The 19,317-nt window shown below is 42.2% G+C and overlaps 1 protein-coding gene across 2 annotated transcripts in view; it reads left to right on the top strand.

Moving 5' to 3' along the window:
• The window catches only part of GABRG2 (gamma-aminobutyric acid type A receptor subunit gamma2), a 95,971-nt gene extending 76,654 nt beyond the window's left edge, over window positions 1-19,317 (top strand). For both annotated transcript variants that reach the window (XM_032465139.1, XM_006194945.3), the window contains exons 7-10: window positions 7,414-7,566; window positions 13,401-13,606; window positions 15,615-15,638; window positions 17,046-19,317. In XM_032465139.1, the coding sequence (XP_032321030.1) occupies window positions 7,414-7,566; window positions 13,401-13,606; window positions 15,615-15,638; window positions 17,046-17,321 (659 nt within the window). In that variant the 3' untranslated portion in view covers window positions 17,322-19,317. The remainder of the gene's footprint in view (window positions 1-7,413; window positions 7,567-13,400; window positions 13,607-15,614; window positions 15,639-17,045) is intronic.

Here is a 19,317-nt window from a genome sequence, read left to right as displayed (position 1 = left end):
CGTAAATTATTATTACAATGTTCCAGGAATTATACCAAGCACATTGTGTATATGAACTCTTGTTATGTTCATGATAACTCTATGAGGTACGTTCTCTTATCATCCCCACTTTACAGATAAGGAAGTTGAGACTCAGTTAAGACGCCCCAAATCATATAACCAATGAGTGGCAGGACTAGAAATTTTGAACCCAGTCTGACACCACAGACACTTTTGGTGTCCTCTCCTCCTTCCTATCACCTTTTCTGAGCTGGTGTGTCCATCCCCCAGGTGCTGCAAGGGTTGGCTGTTAACAGCCCCCCACTGTCCCCTTCTTGGAGAACTGCCTTCAACCAAAACAGAGCCATGTGATCTAGGAGATTAAGACCGCCCCACCTCAGCCCTAGGAGTACAAATGGCAGCTGCTCTTCTCTCAAGGAGGGACTAACCCTGTGGTGTAGTTTGTTCCAGAACCTTCTGGAAGCTCTTATCCTTAGGCTGAAGCAACTCCATGCTTAGCTTTTTCCCACTGCCCCTTCCCTGCTTCCCTCACTCCCCAGCTTCTAACAGCTCAGCCCCAACAAGCCACCCGTGCAGGAGTTCTGGACTCTTCCTTGGCTTCCAGGCATTCTAGTGTGCAGCGGTCCCTGTTCCTCACCACAACTCTGTGCTTCCTTTCCTCAGTGGAGAAGGCAGAGGTGGTCTTGAAAAGATGGATTTAGGCCAGAAAAAAAATTTTTTTTAAACTACGCTTTTTATTTTTCATCTGTTTTCCCCAGCAAAACTGCTGTTTTGTTCCTTTTCATCACCATATGAGCTTGAACAAACAGCACATGAAAAAATAACGGTGACGGTCTGAAATGAAAACACCTGTCTGACTTTACGTGGAAGACTGTCACGGCTGTTTCCAGAGCCAAGCCCCCGTGTCCTCTTCTCTCCCTAACTGCATCTGGATCACATCACCAGTCGATTCTTAATAAGCATCATGCAGCCACTCTGATGTAGCTGATGAGTTTCCTTTTATTTTCTTCTTCTTGGCAAGGACTTAAGATTGCTAACAGCTCACTGTGACCTTATCTTCACACCACTGGGGATTGGGTAAAGCAAGGTATGCTGTAACAGTATAGCCAGAGCAATAATCTCTAGAGTAAAGCTTAATGTTTTAAAAGCGCATCTTGAGCTCTGCCTTGGTCTTAAATGCTTTGAGTAGTTCACCCAGGATTGTTTCATGGCCATCTGAGCTAAAGCACTTATTCATTTAACAAATAAGTATCCGATTCCTTCTGTGTACCAGGCACTGTACCAGCTGCTGAGACTAGAACAGTGACTAAATAGGGACGGCTGCTCCCCTCGTGGCGCTCGTGGACCCAGAGTGCGATTCACTATTCACACCGACCATACACCTTCAACTAGGGTCAGCTCTGTGACAGTCATCTGGTGCTGTGAGAGCTTACTGGGGACTTCTGACAGCATAAGGGCTTCTCTGATGATGGGATAAAGTGACTGGCATCTGAAGAAAGAATGCAGTTAAGTAGAGATGAGGATGTTGGAGTGTGAGCTGAGTGAATCAGCATGTGAACAGACCCCAAGGTGAGAGGTCGCAGGGGACAGCTAAGGGACTGCAAGAGCCCCAGCTGGGGTGTAAGGAAATACTGTTTAAGATAAAGTGGGAGAGGAGTCAGGGAAGAGACCATACGAAATCCGACAGCGCAAGTTAAAGACAGTTAATGTGTCCTGCTATTAGTGGGCATCAGTGGAAGGGTTTGGAGGTGTGTGTATGTGTGTGACAGTGTCAGAGGTATGAAGAGTATCCCACAAGCTGCAGGCAAAAAGTGGCAAATGAGAACCAAAGAATGAACGTACACACCCCTTAGGAGAGCAGAAGGTAAATCAGGTTGGGTGGGCATAAAATGGGGAGATAATAAATGGTGCTGTGATAATTCACCGTGGATCTGGGCAAAATGGACTAGAATCCTACGCGGAGCAGGATGGATTTTATACTAAGAAAACTTGAAGGGAATGGCATGAGCAGAAATGCATTCTAGAAGAGATTAGTTTCGACCAGCACTGTCCAACTGAGCTTCTATAATGAAGTAACTTTTATGATCTGTGCTATTACAGTACTCACTAGCCCTAAGTAGCTATTAAGCACTCGAAATGTGTGGTTTCATCACTGAGAGGATTTTAAAATTGAACTTAGTCTTAAATTTTACTTAAGATGGCTATCACTCAGCAGAGCATGTGTGTGCATGGGGGTGGGGAGGAGGCACTGGAAGGTGGGAATGAGGGAAAGGATTGAGGAGATAAACTGGAATCTGGGAGAGATATGCTGGGAAGAACAGACAGAAAAATCATAGACGTGTGAAATGGAAAGATAAAATTTACTTTGTCTAAGGCTTGGAGAACACGAAGGGAATAATGAAAGGGAGAGAGACCTAGATTAAATTCAAATTATAGACAGGCCTGCATGTCGCGCTGACGAGTCAGGACTTTCTGTGAAGAGGAGCATGGACCTCTTGAAGGCTTGTGAAGACTGACATTACTTACACAGAACTTTCAGAAATGTGCCTGTCAGAAACTTCATCCCATCAGGATGTGTAAGATAAATCAGCCTGCATATGGTTTCTTTTGTTGTTGTTGTGGCGGGGGATGTAATTAGGTTTATGTTTAATGGCGGCACTGGGGATTGAACCCCGGACCTTGTGCACGCTAGGCAGGCACTCTACCTCTGAGCTACACCCTCCCCAGCCTGTGTATATTTTCTTGCCATCCTCGTGCCACTGAGTACTGATGCTCTGCTCATAGATCTTTCCTAGTCTGAGGGCTCCCTGATGGCAAGGATTACAGTTTAGCTGTTTGGCTCTCCCTTGACCTCACAGGACCTAGTTGCAGGAAAGATGGTGAATGTAATTACAGAAGAATTAATGAGAGCCTAGGCCAGCTCTGGGAGTGGTGGGCAGGTGATGAGTACAGAGACACCTGGGGATGGCGTGCACAGAAGTCAGCCGCTGATTGCAGTGTGGAAGTCGTTGCCCCCCCACAGCGCTCTAGGCACCATTAAGATTTGGGACTGGGATTCGACTCATACTTTTGAGCACACAGTAAACCTCGAGAAAACTTAGTGCCAATCAAAAGGCAAATTTAAGACCCATTTTTTCCTGCAGTGTTTATTCCAAATACCTAGAAGTGAAAAATATTTTATGGACTTCCAGATGACCTTCTAGCTTACACCGGCGCAGACCCCTACCCAGAGTATGCAGCTCTGCTCTTTGTCCACTTTTGGTCAGAACTGGAAATGACTGGGGTACTTTTTCCCACTATGATGCACTAAAAGTGAAACTTGCCATTTCATCAATCACTACTGAAGTTGAGAATCTTTTCCTATATTTAGTATCTGTGAATTGCTCATTTTTTTCAGCCTAGTTAAACATGTGGGTCTATTTTCTCAAAAATTAATGGAAATTATTTACATATGAGTGATCTTAGCTTTTGATTTCTTATTTATTTTGGAAAAATTTTATTCAAGTGCAGTGTTTTTTGCCTTTTAAACGTATTTAAAGGAGAATTATAATACTGAAGTTCTGTGTTTTACATGGCAAACCTGTAATTTTTCTTCCCTTTCTGCCTTTTGAGTTTAGTACTGTGCTTGACAAAGCCTTTTCCACACTAAGAATATGAAGATATTTTCATATTTTTTCCTTACATAGTATTTATAATCATGCTTAAATTTGGATCTTCAGTACATCTTAAATTTATTATTGTGTATCAGGTGAGGTATAGATCTAATTTCAGAAAAACCTTTCCCCAAATGAAGATGCAACCAGTCAACTCACCTTTCTGCCTGTAGTCAAACCAGCCTCATGGAATTATGCCTCAGGTTCAAGGGTTCAACGAGGAGTGATAAAGCTAGATCTACTGCCTGGTCTCAACACATCTCTCTGTCTCTGAGTTGTAGCAAGAGACAAAATAATCTAGTTCTCATTTAATCCATTTAATACAAAATCAGGGGGAGGGTACAGCTCAAGTGGTGGAGCCCATGCTTAACGTGCACAAGGTCCTGGGTTCAATCCCCAGTCCCTCCTCCAAAAATAAATAAATAAATAAACTGAATTACCCCCCCCTAAAAAAGTAAAGATATGTGTATGTATATATATATAAATCAAGTGTGAGATTCCATAGGTCTTAATCTCCACGTTACGTAACATAGTACTCTGGGCATAACAATCATTAAAATTATTTGTTGGCAATAAAAAAGAGACTAGAGAAAGAAATGTAGAGTATATTAACACTAATTACGCCTCAAAGTTACCCTACTAGAATGCTGTGTACTCTCTTCAGCTATACTGAAGTGGCGTAGGAATCCTGGGACAGGGACACAGTGAAGGCTTAGTTTTCTGACCATCCTGACAAAGCGTTTAGGAAGTTTAAGGATAATATATGCACGCCATTCAGCCCAGTGTGTGCACGTAACTAGAGAAGAGCTGTTGTTTTTGTTTTTGTTTTTAAATTGCGGGCATTCAATGGAGGGGAAGATGTCCCTAGAATCTTTAAACTTTTAAGAGGAGATAATTTCATGTATGAAAATACGAGCCTAAACACTCCAGCACATCTGAATTTTAAAGCTTTCAAATGGTTAACCTCACAACTAAAACAATAGCAACTGAAGTTCATTACTCACTGATGTTGGTGGTCTCTTCCTAAAACTAGACATGCAAATCTCACAAAAAACAAGGAATGGTCATTAATGGGTGTTATTCAAATTATATACATCGTCTGTCCTCAATCATTGCTTGTGCATATTACATCTAAATTAGGGCAAAAACAGGGAAACTACTTTATGAAACGCTATGACTTTAAATATTGTGTGTGAGGATGAATCAGTAGAGAGAATAAACCTGAAGTGGCTGAAATAACCCCCTTTGACTCGGTTGGCATTTAGACCTTTCGGGCTTTGGGGAAATCACTGATGTGGCACTTTCAGGGGATTTGATTTTTATAGGCTCCTCAGCCCAAGAGTTTTTAGAAATACAAAAAGTGATGTGGCCTCAGAGATAAGACAGGCACCAGGCTGTCACTGTGAAGCTGCTTTGCTTTTAAATGGCCTGTTCCCAAGTCTGAATCCATAATCTAGTGATAGAAAAGCTGTGGATTTGCTGGCAAACATGAAAGATGCTCAGATGCTATTTCCTTAAAGTAGAAACTGACAGATAAATGGGCTGTGGAAGTTTAGATTCTGACCTAAAGGGAAGGAGAGAATTGAAATGAGAGAATTATCTGTCAACCTGAGGCAAAATTAAAGTTCACCTTTAAAAGAGTCACATCATTAATGCCAACGTGCAGGTTCCCATTCACTTAGATGAAAAACAGTAAAAGGGAGCTACTGAAATTGTCCAGGGTTGCTTAAGATATTATAATTCTTAAAGTTTCACTTAAACCCACGTTTAAAATATGCAGAGAATTCTCAAGGACTCGGAAAACAGGGAGAAAAAAGTGCTCCTGAATATGATTATTTAAAAAAAAAACCCTTCTTCCCTTGCCTCTGGTACTGTGATCAAAGGAACGGGAAAGACATAGACAGACACTAATAGCGATCATCTCCAATTACATGGCTTTATTCCTCAATCGCAGCCTGAGTCTATTATCTTCTCAATTAGAACAAAAGCAGAGACCAAACTAATTTCTGAAATGCTGTGACTTCACTTGAAATAGCTTAAATCCAGATAAACCAACACAGAGAAGTGTAATCTCAGGGAAATAATCAAAATCTAATGATCATCAATAAGAAAATTCCTTCGTGTACCTTTTCAAGGATAATTGCTAAATAATTGCTAATTACTGCTCTCTGAGATGGAACTGATGCTCCACTGGGAGCTTAATTCCCTGATTAGTGTCCGGGTCACTCTTAAGCAGGCCTGACGCACACGAGTAATAGCACATCAGTCCGCCCAAGGGCAGTGCTAGGAGGTGGTCATGACTCCACTTAGGAAACACTGCAGGGTTTGGGGAGAGTCCTTACTCCCTGGAAGAGTTCCCAGTGGCAGGTTTTCTGTCACAGCAGCTCAGAAGGTTGTGGAGTGAAGCTTCAGAGTGAGAAGGGAGAAGTGGACTGGGTGGTAATAACTCCCCCAGAGAAGTCAACCTTCTCCACCTGAGGCTTCTAAAGGACCTTTTCAACTCAGACCTAAATCCTCTAAGTAAGTGGAGAAACACAGACATGAAGCCAAGTAATTCAACTAAAACACATGATTTGGATTTCATTGCCCATGCATTTTAGGACAAATCACACCTTTGGTAAAGAAAAAAGAGGCAACAATGGAAAAGTGGTCTTGTGTTTCATCTGACTTTAGGAGAGCAGACACAGTCTTTGAAACTGACGTTCTCTACAGTACTACAAAGAAACGTACATCCATAGTAACTGGGATATGTCTTCATAGTGTATTTTCTAACTTCAAAAATTAAAATTTCACTTGCAATCATCTAAAATGAAGGCCAGGGAATTTTAAAAACCATCCATACATCATGATCTTAACAAATCAGAGACTTGGGAGTATGACACATTAAACTGTTCTCTTCCATAGCTATATGGTTATTCTTGAATTCTTTGATTACTCTCTGGATTACTTACATAAACTCCTTTTTAATCCAGATGTTCTAGAATACACAACCTCTTGGGTTTTCTTTTTCTTTGTTGTTTTCTCTATATTTAAATATATAAATGTATTCATTCACGTAAGCATTTATTCAACAAATGTTAATGCCGGTTTGGAAGCAAGCTTAAGCACCGGGGGTGCAATGGCGGGCTACAGGAGGCACAGTGTGTGGACTCATGCAGATGAAGCCTAACAGGTGAGACAGATGTTACAAAAATAACCACACAACCGAACGATAAATTACAAATTGAAGTAACTGCCATGAAGGAAAATCACATAATTCAACGAAAACATGAGAAATGTGTGTGGCAGCACAGGGATTTGGTTATAAACTGAGTAGAAGAGTCATGTATTAGTGTCAAGAACCACGATATGCCTCCTTGGTTTGTCTGGAAAAAGGTCTTGAGAACAAGAGGAAATTGTTACAAACCTTAGGATTCACCACAGGCAAGGGGCACAGTGTAGAAGCGCACCCTGCCTCTCCACCAAGCACAACGTTTCACATTGTGTGTATTAAGCATGCAGGGGAGGTGCTGTCAAATGTCACCCAAAAGAAGAAAATATGAGCAATCTGTTCAAAAATGTTTCCTTCCATCTAGTAGTCACATTGTTTGTAAAAGGATCAGAATTCGGTAGTCTGGGCGGTTGCTTGTTGTTGTTTTTTTGTTTTTAGTTGCAAGTGGGTTAAAACTTGCCAGTGCACGTGGGAGTTGTATATATGCTTATTTACAATGCTTTCTGGTTTTGTTGAAGGTTTTCATGGTCTGTCTTTGTTCTATTCCAGGAGATTACGTGGTCATGACCGTCTATTTTGACCTGAGCAGAAGAATGGGATACTTCACCATCCAGACCTATATCCCCTGCACACTCATTGTCGTCCTCTCCTGGGTGTCTTTCTGGATCAATAAGGATGCTGTTCCAGCCAGAACTTCTTTAGGTGAGACACGGTCCTTTGTGTTGTAGTGTCCCACGGTAAGTATCCAATATCAGTAATCTTTACTCCCCTTTCTAAACTGATTTGCTTTTAATTCAGTCAGCCATCAAATAGAAATGCCGTTCATTTAATTTTAAAGAAAACTGGCATATTAAAAAGACAAAAACAGTGTTTAAAGTTTCCTAGCTCAGTTTTTCTAAATGACCTCCATAGGCTTTCTTTAGTAAGTTTTAAAATAAATTTAAATTAACTAGGGAAAGAAAAAACAACTTCTTTTCAGTATACTTTTTGCCTTGGTCTCTAGGCAGTTGAACACTAGAGCTGCTTACACCAGCTCATGAGAGCTGATTGTGTTTAAACCTTTTTCAACGCTAAGTTCAGTGATGCCACATTGGTAGCTTGAAATCAACCAAGGTGAAAATATTAACACCATGGAAATAGGCAGAAACTGAAAATCAAGGGTGCCTTTCTTCCCCGTAGAATCAATTGTTACACATTTACTAGCATGCCACTGGCTATTAATTAATTCCAACATGCATAATTATTATGACATTTGAAGATGTACATACACAGTAATTAGCTCTTTAAAGATTATTTGGGGGAAAACATAATCACCTGTGAAGCTTTGGGAACCCCCTCCACCCCAGTGTTTAAGATTATTTGCAGTTACTATTATTTATAAAGCCACTCTCCACTTTCACTGAGTGAAAACTAGAGCCACGTCTCTTGCTTGCTCTTTGCTAGAGAGGCAGTATCATGCAAAATAGTTAGGAGCTTGGGTTCTGAAGTCCAGCAAACCTAGATTTCAACCCACACAGGTGGTATGGCCTCAGAAATGCCCTTCAGTCGGTCTAAATCACATTGTACTCACCTGTAAAGCATGTATCACTTCCTGTACCTAACTGTGGGGTTTTATTAGGTTAAGTAAGGTTTTCCATGCACAGTGCACAAAACATATTAGGGCCTCAGAAATGTTAGCAGTTAATAGTCATTTTCTGACAAAATAATCTCTACCAGGTTATTAAAACTGAGGGCAGAAATGATTACTGGGGAAAAGAAAGACATCATTTGCATATTTGTCCTCCTCCAAACCTAATTTAGTCTCCCATCTGTTTCAAAATTTTTGATTTTTCCTGTTACATGCAGTACTTTGTGTCACAGGTCCTATGTAACAGTTATAATACTTTGTCTCATGCCACACGCGAAAAACAAGCCCAAAACGTGCCGAGTCTATTACTCTGGGACTGTTACCTGTCACTGTGAGTAGAATACATTGCATTACATGCTTATCTATCTGCCTCTTACGTCCGACACCATGTAAATGTCTCTTTTATTCCCAGTCTAGCGCCTGGCATATAGCTGCGCACCTCGATGATGATCCAAGTCATGCGTGCGCTTATGCACTGATGCGTCCCAATCTACCCACCCTAAAAATATTTTAGGGAAAAGATTTCAAATCAGTCTCTTCCTTTGAAGTCTAGATTCCTGCTGGTCAAATCCCTCTTGAGGCCGCTCTAGTAGCTCATTTCCGCCCCTCATTCAGTGAGTGCTCACTGGCAAAAGACCGTGGTGGGACAAGAGGTCAAGGTGAGTGAACTGAGGAATGAGGAACCAAGCCCCTGAACACGGAGCAGGTAGGTGCTGCTCCTAATTGTTGCTCATTCATTGTGTGTCACGCACCTTCAGCAGGGTCCCTCTTCACAACAACTGCATGCAGAAGTTGTGATGATGATAAAAACGATTGTCACATTTTTTAGAGCAGGAGGCAGAGGTGCTGCTGCAAGGTTGAATGACATTCACAAGGTCACACAGCCCCCCCAGCTGATGCGACCCAGATTTGTTCTGGGTGTGAGGCCCTGTTGAAGGCCACTTGTGGGAAACGGAGGGGCGCTGGGCTGAGCCTGTTTCTCTAGTTCAGCTTTGCTGTCTCACGTCTCTGGATCGGTGCTTCCTAAATTTCACTGCACATTTAAATCATTAGGAGGCCCTTAAAAGTACAGCTCAAACCCCAAGAGATGCTTAATTGATGTGTTGAGAGGCACGACCTGGGTGTCAGGATTTAAAAAAAGAAAATTCCCTAGGTGATTCTAACACGAGATCACGTTGAAGAACACTGACCCGGATTTCATTGAGTCCAATTGCCTTTTCCAGTGTTTATAACCAAGAGTTAAACCAGATGACATCAAATACCTGTGGACTTTAAGTTTCTTGCCATAGAACAGTCAGAGCCCAGCTGTCTGATGAGTGAGATAAGCACACCTACCTGGCGCAGAGACTGGCCACTTTCTAAGCTTAGGTCACCACAGCGTGAACAAGGATCAGTGTGCAGCCTGTAACACTTGAATGTCGTGAACGCAGTTTGGTACACAGGTGGTAGCTGGTGAGGTTTAGCCAGGGGGTGGGGACAGTGGCTGCAACAAGGAAAATGCCGATTGGTATTTTTCACCCACGCAATACGAGGTAAGGTCACATGCCTGCAGAGCTTACTTCAGGCCCAGTCTGGGGGAACTGAAAACAGCTACCGCTATTTTTCATCTGTCTCAGGTAAGCGAAGTCTCATTTCTTTGCCTAGCAAAACTGGACTTAAAAATCATATCAGGCTATCTTGTCAGTTGGTAAATCAGCTAAAACGACCACTCCTCTGTTCCTCCAAGCAGACCTGAAAATATTATAAAGCAGTATTTTTTTTTCTTTTTAAAGAGATTATCTTTTTTTTTTTTTTTTGAGTTTTTTCTGGGGGGAGGGTAATGAGGTTTATTTATTTACAGACGAGGTCCTGGGGCTTGAGCCCACGGCCTCCTGCGTGCTAAGCATATGCTCTACCACTTGAGCTGTACCCTCCCACCGTGAAGCAATATTTCAAGATTCTTTTTACATGGCTGTGATGAACTTCCAGGTAGAATAATAATGACTTCCCAATGTTGAACTCACATGTCAGACATGCCAGATTTGCTTAAGTGAACTTCTCTGTGGTGTCTTCTGTGGATACTGCCGTCCTCACTTCTCATAGGTCAAGAACGTAAAGGTCAGAGTTCCAGCTTAGGTGCGAGATCCACCCCCAGAAATAGCCGCTGTGATCAGGTGCAGTCGAGAGCTTCTGCAGGAATTAACGCATAGACAGCCTAAGTGAAACTTCTTTTAGTTTGAGATCTTTCTTCTCGAAAATAAATGATAGTGATACCTTACATCTATCGAGACTTTACTAGGAATGGCCACACTGCGTGCATTATTTAATTTCATCTTCACAGGAGCCCTGTGAAGTTTCCCCCAGTCACCACCATCTGCACTTTGTCGTTGAGAACTTGACCACTCCTCTGTTTCCATCACAACATGGAAGACCCGGAGCCCCACGCCATCCCTCAAGTCAGGAATCTACGGTAGCTCCCACGTGGGTGGTGGTCCATCCTGTATACGCCGGACCACTTCACAGACAGAAAATAGAACAGTGTGCTTCGCCGCACTGCAGTTACAGTCAGACTTCTTGGGGGAGGGCAGAGCTCAGTGGTAGAGCACAGCCACAGCACGCACGGGGTCCTGGGTTCAATCCCCAGTACCTCCATGTAAATAAATAAACGAACCTAATTACCTCCCCCCCAACAACGAACAAACAGTCAGATTTCCTAGGCTTGTATTTCGTCTCTGTCACTTACTAGTTTATTCCACAAAATCCTCATAAAGAGGAAAAAGCACTGTTATCCTTATTTTGCAGGTGAAAAAAAAACTGAGCACAGAAAGAGTAATTATGTAAGTGCTTGACATAGTACCTTGCCAGAGGAGGAGATTCTTGGATGTCACCTACCCTTATGTGCAGTTAAAACTGTCTCCCCCAAGTCGTCAGCATGGATTTCTGTTCTCAAGTGTGGGTTGAGTCCCCTTGTTCTTTCATATAAACGCTGTTCTTAGACTCTTTTATTTGCTCATCCAGCAGACTCTGACTGAGTCCTAGCACTAGCCTCACTGTGGGCTTACAGTGGACATCAAAGCAGACGTCTTGTTTATTGTCACAAAGTGTACAGCCTGGGCAGGGAGATGGATTGCCCCATAAGCACTCCCAACAGACTAGGAAAGGGGTAATGGCCTTCATAACCAGTTCCCTTAAGGAGGGTCTTTATTAAAAGCTATTTTGTTCTGCGGAGTTCTTTCTACCAAAACTTCTCTTTCCCTTCTCTGGAATTTCATGACACAAGTACACTGCGGAAACTTGATATTAAGCTAGGATGTAATAACCCCCAAGAGCCACGTTGTTTTTGAAAACATATTGTAAACCCCTCAAAAATGGCTCTGGCAAAAAACCCAAGAGATTAGGAAGAGAGAGGTCAATGCTAATCTTCGCTTAACCCTTCTTCAAGAGCGTTTTGGTTCCACTCAACTACCTTTTAGGCAGTCTATACCAATAACCCACATCTTAGAGAAAAGACAATCTCATTTCTCTTTTGCTGTATGCTACAGTTCCTCTGCTCTGCTGCTTCCTCCCCCCTTGCTCCTCAAGTCTCCTGGGTCTGATTCCTTTGGCGTTTCCCAGCACTGCCCCTTGAGGCAGGGATGCTGTCTCCTGGTGGTCTCTTGGTCCCAGAAACAGTCAGAATTAATGCACAGCATTAGGTGATGGAAACTTCCCCTCTCCCCTGCCTCCACCAGAAATGAAAGTCACAGACTACAAATGGTCAAGGCTTGGGAAGGCCACTTATGCAGTACAGAAAGTTGCATCCACTCATGATAAGAAATGGTTGGGCCTTCAAAGAGATGGTCCAACAGATGCAGAAACTGAAACCTAGACTGTTGGGGTGACTTAAGTCCCTAGGGCTGGAGCTACAACCTATTCAAATACTGAATCCGTGTTGCCTTTATTACAAATAACACAGCTGTTACAGAAGGCAAGCCCCTGATGCTTCCCCAGTTGATACATGTAGGTTATCTTAACTTTGTTCCCTTTTATTAAACAATTATTGAAGAGGACTGATTTGCTTGGGCACTGGTGCCCAATGTACAGAAGCCTTTTGAAATCAAACATGTAACTTTTGTATTCAAATCCTTCTGCCACTTCACTGTCTGACGTGGAGCTGGTCCTTTAGCCTTTTTCCTCTACTCTAATATCACAATGAAAATATCTGCTATAAAGATTCAAAGAGAAGGTGCACATGGGTGCTTATCAGAGTGCCTGGCCTGAGGAAGTTTTCAGTAAATATTATATTACTTCTGAGGTACCCTTTTCATTGTATAATCTTTAAAGAGTTTATCCACCAGAATACATCCTCTATTTCACCCCTTAAGACTCTCCTTGCACTCTGAATAAAATGCAAACTCCCATGCATGCTCTGCACGATTTAACTTGTTTCCTCAGCATCACCTTGATTCTCTGGCCCATCCCCAGATGCCAGGTATTCTAAACCTTAAAAAAAACAAGTAAGGGTTCCCTGCCTCAGAACCTCCCTTTAATTTATGCAGTGCTTACAGTCAAAGAGTTGATTTCTGCTAACTGCTTAAGCTTTACCTTAAATACCACCCCCTCACAGAGGTCTTCCGTTGAACTAGGTTCTCACCATCCCTGCTCGGTCATGTGCAGTCACACTTTTCTTTGCTTACTTGAGCATGATGTCTGTCACTAAAACATACAGGACACCTGGGCGGGGACCACGTCCCTCTCGTTTCTCAGCACACACTCAGTGCTGGCCACAGCAGATGACACATGGCAGGCAGGCAGGCGGGCCCTACTTGTGGACACAGTGAATGGACTCGCTGTGCCTCCCTTCCCAAGACTGAGGCCGAGCCCCCCTCGGGACGCAGCTGCCCACCTGCTGCGGTGCTCACGTGGTCTGTCTCCTGCTGCCTTTCTCCAGGTATCACCACCGTCCTCACCATGACCACCCTCAGCACCATTGCCCGCAAGTCGCTTCCCAAGGTGTCCTATGTCACAGCCATGGACCTCTTTGTGTCTGTCTGCTTCATCTTTGTCTTCTCTGCTTTGGTGGAGTACGGCACCCTGCATTATTTCGTCAGCAACCGGAAGCCAAGCAAGGACAAAGACAAAAAGAAGAAAAACCCTGTACGTATCATTTCTCACTGGGGCTTTTAAAACTTCTATGCGGAAAGACCCCCTTGTGGTTTTCTTTTGGTCTGGCCTGTGGCAGTAGGCTAAGCTGCATTACTTTGGTCCCCAAGATGAAAACAGAATGTGTGAGTTTGGCTGGGCCATGAGGAGTCATTCTGGTCGCCAGTCCCTTGGGAGAGACCTGGTTCACTGCGGCAGACTCCAGCCCCCGAGTGTGACCATGGCTGAGAAGTGCATTTATCTGCTAGTTGCTGTTATTTTATGTTTCATTGATGTTCATCTTTCTGCCCCTTTACTATATAATATTTTAAAATTATTGATGGTTTATATTAAATTTTTCATCCAAGGCTTTCTACTAGGAATCCACAAGGTTCTTAAAGTTTCAAGGATCATTACACTTTTGCAAATAATTAATGTGTGCTTGTGTTACCACCCTAGCACTCCTCTTGGTTTTATATTCAAAATCTATCTTTAAAAAAAAAATAGCTCATCTATTGTTTGGGCAAGTTACTTACCTTCCCTGTGTTTTCATTTTCTCACATATAAAATAGACAGCTTATGAGGCTGCTTTGAGGAAATAAATGTGGTAATAGGTGTAAAAAGCATTACACGGTACCTTTCATTTAGAGTTGAGGATGATGGTTGATGCTGTTGATTTGTGCAGTTACCACCGTGGATTGATGTCAGTGATTTGGAAACAGGTAGGATGACTTCACTGGGCCACCAAACCTTAAATGGAGATGAAGAAGCACAAGTATTAATGCCTGAAGCCATTGTTCTTTATTATGGATGTTGAAAAGAGAAGGCAGCTCTACTCATTTACCCACTTAAACACAGTAGTATATGGTTCACAGGAGGCCCCAGGCCTTCCAAGATAGGGCAAAGGAGTTCACTGCCCCTGAATTCACAGCCTGTCCTGGTCTTCTGCTCCAAGGGCCTGAGGACCAGGCCAGTGGCGAGCTGTCTGACCCGCGGGCTTTGGAGAGCTGACTCTAGGTTGCGTCCTGGTGCCTCTGCAGAGACTCCGGTGAAGCAATACAAAAGCGCACGCGTTTGCATGTAAGATGTTGTAGCAGGGTGAGAAAGAAGCAACGTTACTCTTGATATTAATTTAAGAAAAAGAAATGCTTACCTTTAATTTCGCAGATGTTCCCTATGCTCGATGTAGCCCTTCCTTTCTCTGTCTGTATCGCCTCTCTCTGCCTTTGCATTTGCTCTGTCCTTAGTTTATTTTTCTTATTGTGTTGTTTTTTATTTTCTCCCCCTCCTGCACTTGCCATTTCACTCTCCCCCAAAAGCTGGTTTCAGTTAACACTCAGCATTATTACCTGCCAGTAGGAGCGAGGCGGTGAGGACAGGCCCTCTCTAACAGCTGTCACTGCAGACTGGATTTTGTGGCCGAGATGGGAGCACTTGGATTCCTTAATCTGGGTCATGAAGATGGCAGAAGAAGGAAAAAAGAGGAGAAAGAGGATTAAAGAAACTGCAAAAACGAAATTACCTGAGAACATCGTGCATCTCCCTCTTTAACGTGAATTACATGATTCATCAGAACTGGCAAGATCCGAAGCTGTGAATAAGAAGCTGAAATGTCCTTTTCCCACGTAATAGGCCCCTGGGTTCCTTGTGGCAAGTCTCTCCTAGTCAGGCCTCCTTGGTAATTAGAAAATGAAATCAGTATTTCTGTGCAGGGACAATGGGCAATAGACAGCTTCCTCACAGTGAAAAACACTGGCTTTTGCAGTTAGATAATTGTGAGCTAATTTACTGAAGATTTCACTAGCAAGCACCAAATTTCATTTTCCTACTTTGGGCATATACTTTATTCGAAGCTCAGAACTGTCCTTCTGTGTTTATAATTTCGGTTCATTTCACTTGCTGTGTTTCCAAAATGTATTTTTAATTTATCTTATTTTGTCTCTTTTTTTTCTCTTTTTTTCTTTTTCTTCTTTTAATTAAAAAAAAAAAAATGCAATTCTCTTCTCTGTCTACAAACCCAAAGCTTCTTCGGATGTTTTCCTTCAAGGTATAATGTTTTTGGAATGGAAATTCACTGCATGCAACTGCTGACTTTCTCTATTAACGCTTACATGGTATTTTATTTATTTTTATGAGCAGACATCTACGCATCCTACTAGAGGGCACACGTTTAAGACGGGGAAAGAGCTGCAGGTTTCTAGAGTTGATTTAGAAAGCCTATGTTAATTCAGAGGTTTTGACCTAACAGGGGGCTGAAGAGCTCTAAGCTCGAGGAGATGGCATTAGTAGAGAGGGCCTCTCTAAACATCCGAGTCAAAACGTACCCTCTCTTCTCAGAGAAACGTGGAAGCCATTTTCACTGGCTGTGCCTACCACATACCAGGGGTACCATACACCTAAATGTAACTCTGTGAATCCTAGTTCAAAACTGGGTCGCTTTTCAGTAAGTAAATGTAATCATCTCTGTTGGCCTGAACCCTACCCGTCAGTTCTATAGAAATAATACTGTCTTTGAAATGCTTGAAAACACTCCTCCCTCCCTTGCAGGAGGACCCAGAGACCTCTGGCGCTGTCATGCACTACTCAGTGAGATTTCTGTCCCCCACCGAATTCTCACAGCTGATTCAGAGACACTAGGATTTAATATTTATATTATCCTAAAACTAACACATCCAAATTAACGTTAAATTAAGTTTTCTAGCAATTTTATAATTGGTCCAGCGGCAAAGATTAGATTAGCACTTGAGAAGAAACTAGTACCAATTAACTAAATGCTAAAGAGAGTTTGACAGGTAGTAACGTTGTTTTCCTTTAAATTTTCAGTCACGTGTAGGTAAATACTGCTGACATTCTGAAGCTTCTAGATGGTGGCTGTTAGACAAAGTAATATATTCCTTTAAAACATAAGCCATACATACCATTGTGCTATAAACTCAGGAAACTTCTATAGTTATATACATCTTAACATTTTCTATTGAAGACCCTTAATACAGCTGTTTAGCATAATGGGATTTACTGTTTGCCTATAGATAAGCATGACCCAAAATTTGATTTCAAAATTGACGCATTTTTCTTTCTCTGTTCTACTCACATGCAACACCATCAAATGCCTTCATGTAACCAACCTCACATCTAATATTTACTAGAATAAGATTCCATGTAGTTGTTTGGTTTAAACCTTTAAACTTTGAGTTCTTTTGGTGTTCAACCTTCTTGCTATAGCTGTTAGCTTGGTGGTATTGTTTTCAGCTGCACTGCTTAAGCTCACAGTTTAAAATCTGCAACTGTGCTATCCTGAGTTCAATTTTACCATCGTAGATCATGATGTCATAGCAATTTCCTGAGTACTCATTTTCAGATTCATCATTCACACTGGTGACATTGTGGCGAAACCGTCTGGGGTTTCTCAGGTGTAACTGACTCTGAGCCCTCTCCCTCCCTGCCCTCATCGCAGGCCCCTACCATTGACATCCGCCCACGATCGGCAACCATTCAAATGAACAATGCCACGCACCTACAAGAGCGAGATGAGGAATACGGGTACGAGTGTCTGGACGGCAAGGACTGCGCTAGCTTTTTCTGCTGTTTTGAAGACTGCCGAACAGGAGCCTGGAGACACGGGAGGATACACATCCGGATCGCCAAAATGGACTCCTACGCACGCATCTTCTTCCCCACCGCCTTCTGCTTGTTCAATCTGGTTTACTGGGTCTCCTACCTTTACCTGTGAAGAGGTCTGGGCGTTACTGATAAGGGTCTTAGTCACTACAGCTCCTGGAGAGAAGATGTCCTTTCTAAGTCCACTTACATACTCCCCCACGTGGTTTCTAATGATCTGAATCTGTTCCTCTGTTCTAACCTGGTAAACTGTATTCATGTCATACTGTTTGCGCCCAACTCTCCTGTGGTACGTGTAATCTGAACTATAATGTTCGCTGTGTCTCAAACCTGCAAGGCAAAGTGAAATTAGAGCAAGAACACTGAAACCAAACAAGAATTTTTTTCTTCTCAGCTATAGCAATTTGAAATAAGTAAAAGCCATGACTATTTACATTTACTTAATTCAAAATACAATTAGATGCAAAAAGTCTAAAACCATATCCTATGTTCATTTGGGGTCAAGTGGTAGTAAATTGGATCCTACTAGGATGTGACACTAGGATGTGTCCGTCATTTGAAAAAAAATCACAACCTGTTTTAAATATAAGAGCCTAAACTAGAAATCTATTACATCTCTATCCCAAGATAGCAAGAAAGTTTTCCTCCACATCACATGTACAATGATGTAAATATTTCAATAACATAGAATGCTTCAAGTTTAATGCATGCATCTCTTTAGAGCCGAAACAAATGGAATAAAGTTAACATCATAAAGTATTGTCTTCTCTGTGTCTTTGGGCTGTAGAAGAACCATGAGTGTAATTATAAGGGTTTGAGTTTAGAATGGGAGGGGGAGTTTTCTCTGCCTTCTCCCTCATGCATGAAGATTCAAACGGCTTATTTTTTTTCCTTGTCTGACATATCAAAACACTTTATGGGAAACAGAGACTGAATAACTGACATTTGCTACCTTAAAATATGCCCAATTTCATAGAGTCTAAAGTAACTGTATGTGCTTGCTGCTCTTGTTTCTTCCTTTTAGGGTGATAGGTCGTAAGAGAACTTATTCTCCATCTCAAGACCTGCTTCTCGTGATTGTGAGTGCCTTGTGGGCAGAATCCCTGTCATTCCCTCTTTGGGTCCTCAGCACCTTACACAGTGCTTGGCACATAGTCGGTGCTCAGTAAATATGGTTAGAGGTGAATTGGCCTCGTGCACGCTGGTGACCCTCTCTGAGCTGGTCTGGAACCAGTGGTTCATCTTTTCACAGAGGCATTATCCAGTGCTCTTTGATCTTGTAGAAGTAAACAGAAGGACCCAAAGAACTCTGGCTATTTTTGTTCATTATCAAACGTTTAGTTTAGGCAAGGTCCAGGCTCCTTTTAGAACAATATTTAAGTCCTATGTTTATGTACAGAACCGAGTCTACTAGGGCAGAATTAGAGTTTGTGTATTATCGTTCCAGGTTTGGAGATGAGTCAGCTCTCTGACCCATCCACCATGTCACCTGAGGACATACGACAGGCGTAAGCAGGATTCATACCTGACTGGTATTCCAAACGTAGTCCTCTGTGCTCTGAGAAAATGTACTGAAGTTTACATTTTAAAAAATGAAAGAAAAATGAAAGACTTACATGGAGGTTAAGCTTATGACTGTGTCCTCATTCAACAATACTGTAATCCATGGGGTGGTCGTCCCAGACTTCATACATGATGAGTTGAGCTCCATTTTCATGGACTCCTCATGAATTCTTATTTTTCCTACAATAGCACCTCTTGTCGGTCCTTCCTTTTGGTCGTCATTACTCTAAGTCAGAATTCAATCATAGCTATAGATAATCTAAAACGTAGAAAAGAAGAGAAAGTGGCATCGTTCACATAAAATCATGTAAAGTCACCATCAAGTCATCTGGATGAATTCTGAGACGCATTTAGCTGCCAATTTTACAAACCTTTTCTGTATCCGTGCTCTAGTATATAACCTCACGTGTAAATAGAATTAATTATTTTCTTGTTTTTGAACTGTTAACATATTACATGTTGACTCTTTGGGAGAGTTGTTGGCAAATTTTCAATGACGAGAAACATTATTGTCAGCTTGAAATGTATTCTGTAATGGGGACACT

This window comes from Camelus ferus, chromosome 22, assembly GCF_009834535.1.
Source record: "Camelus ferus isolate YT-003-E chromosome 22, BCGSAC_Cfer_1.0, whole genome shotgun sequence".
Lineage (NCBI taxonomy): Eukaryota > Metazoa > Chordata > Mammalia > Artiodactyla > Camelidae > Camelus > Camelus ferus.
The sequence above is the reverse complement of the archived record's forward strand: the minus strand, read 5'-3'. Positions and strand labels throughout refer to the sequence as shown.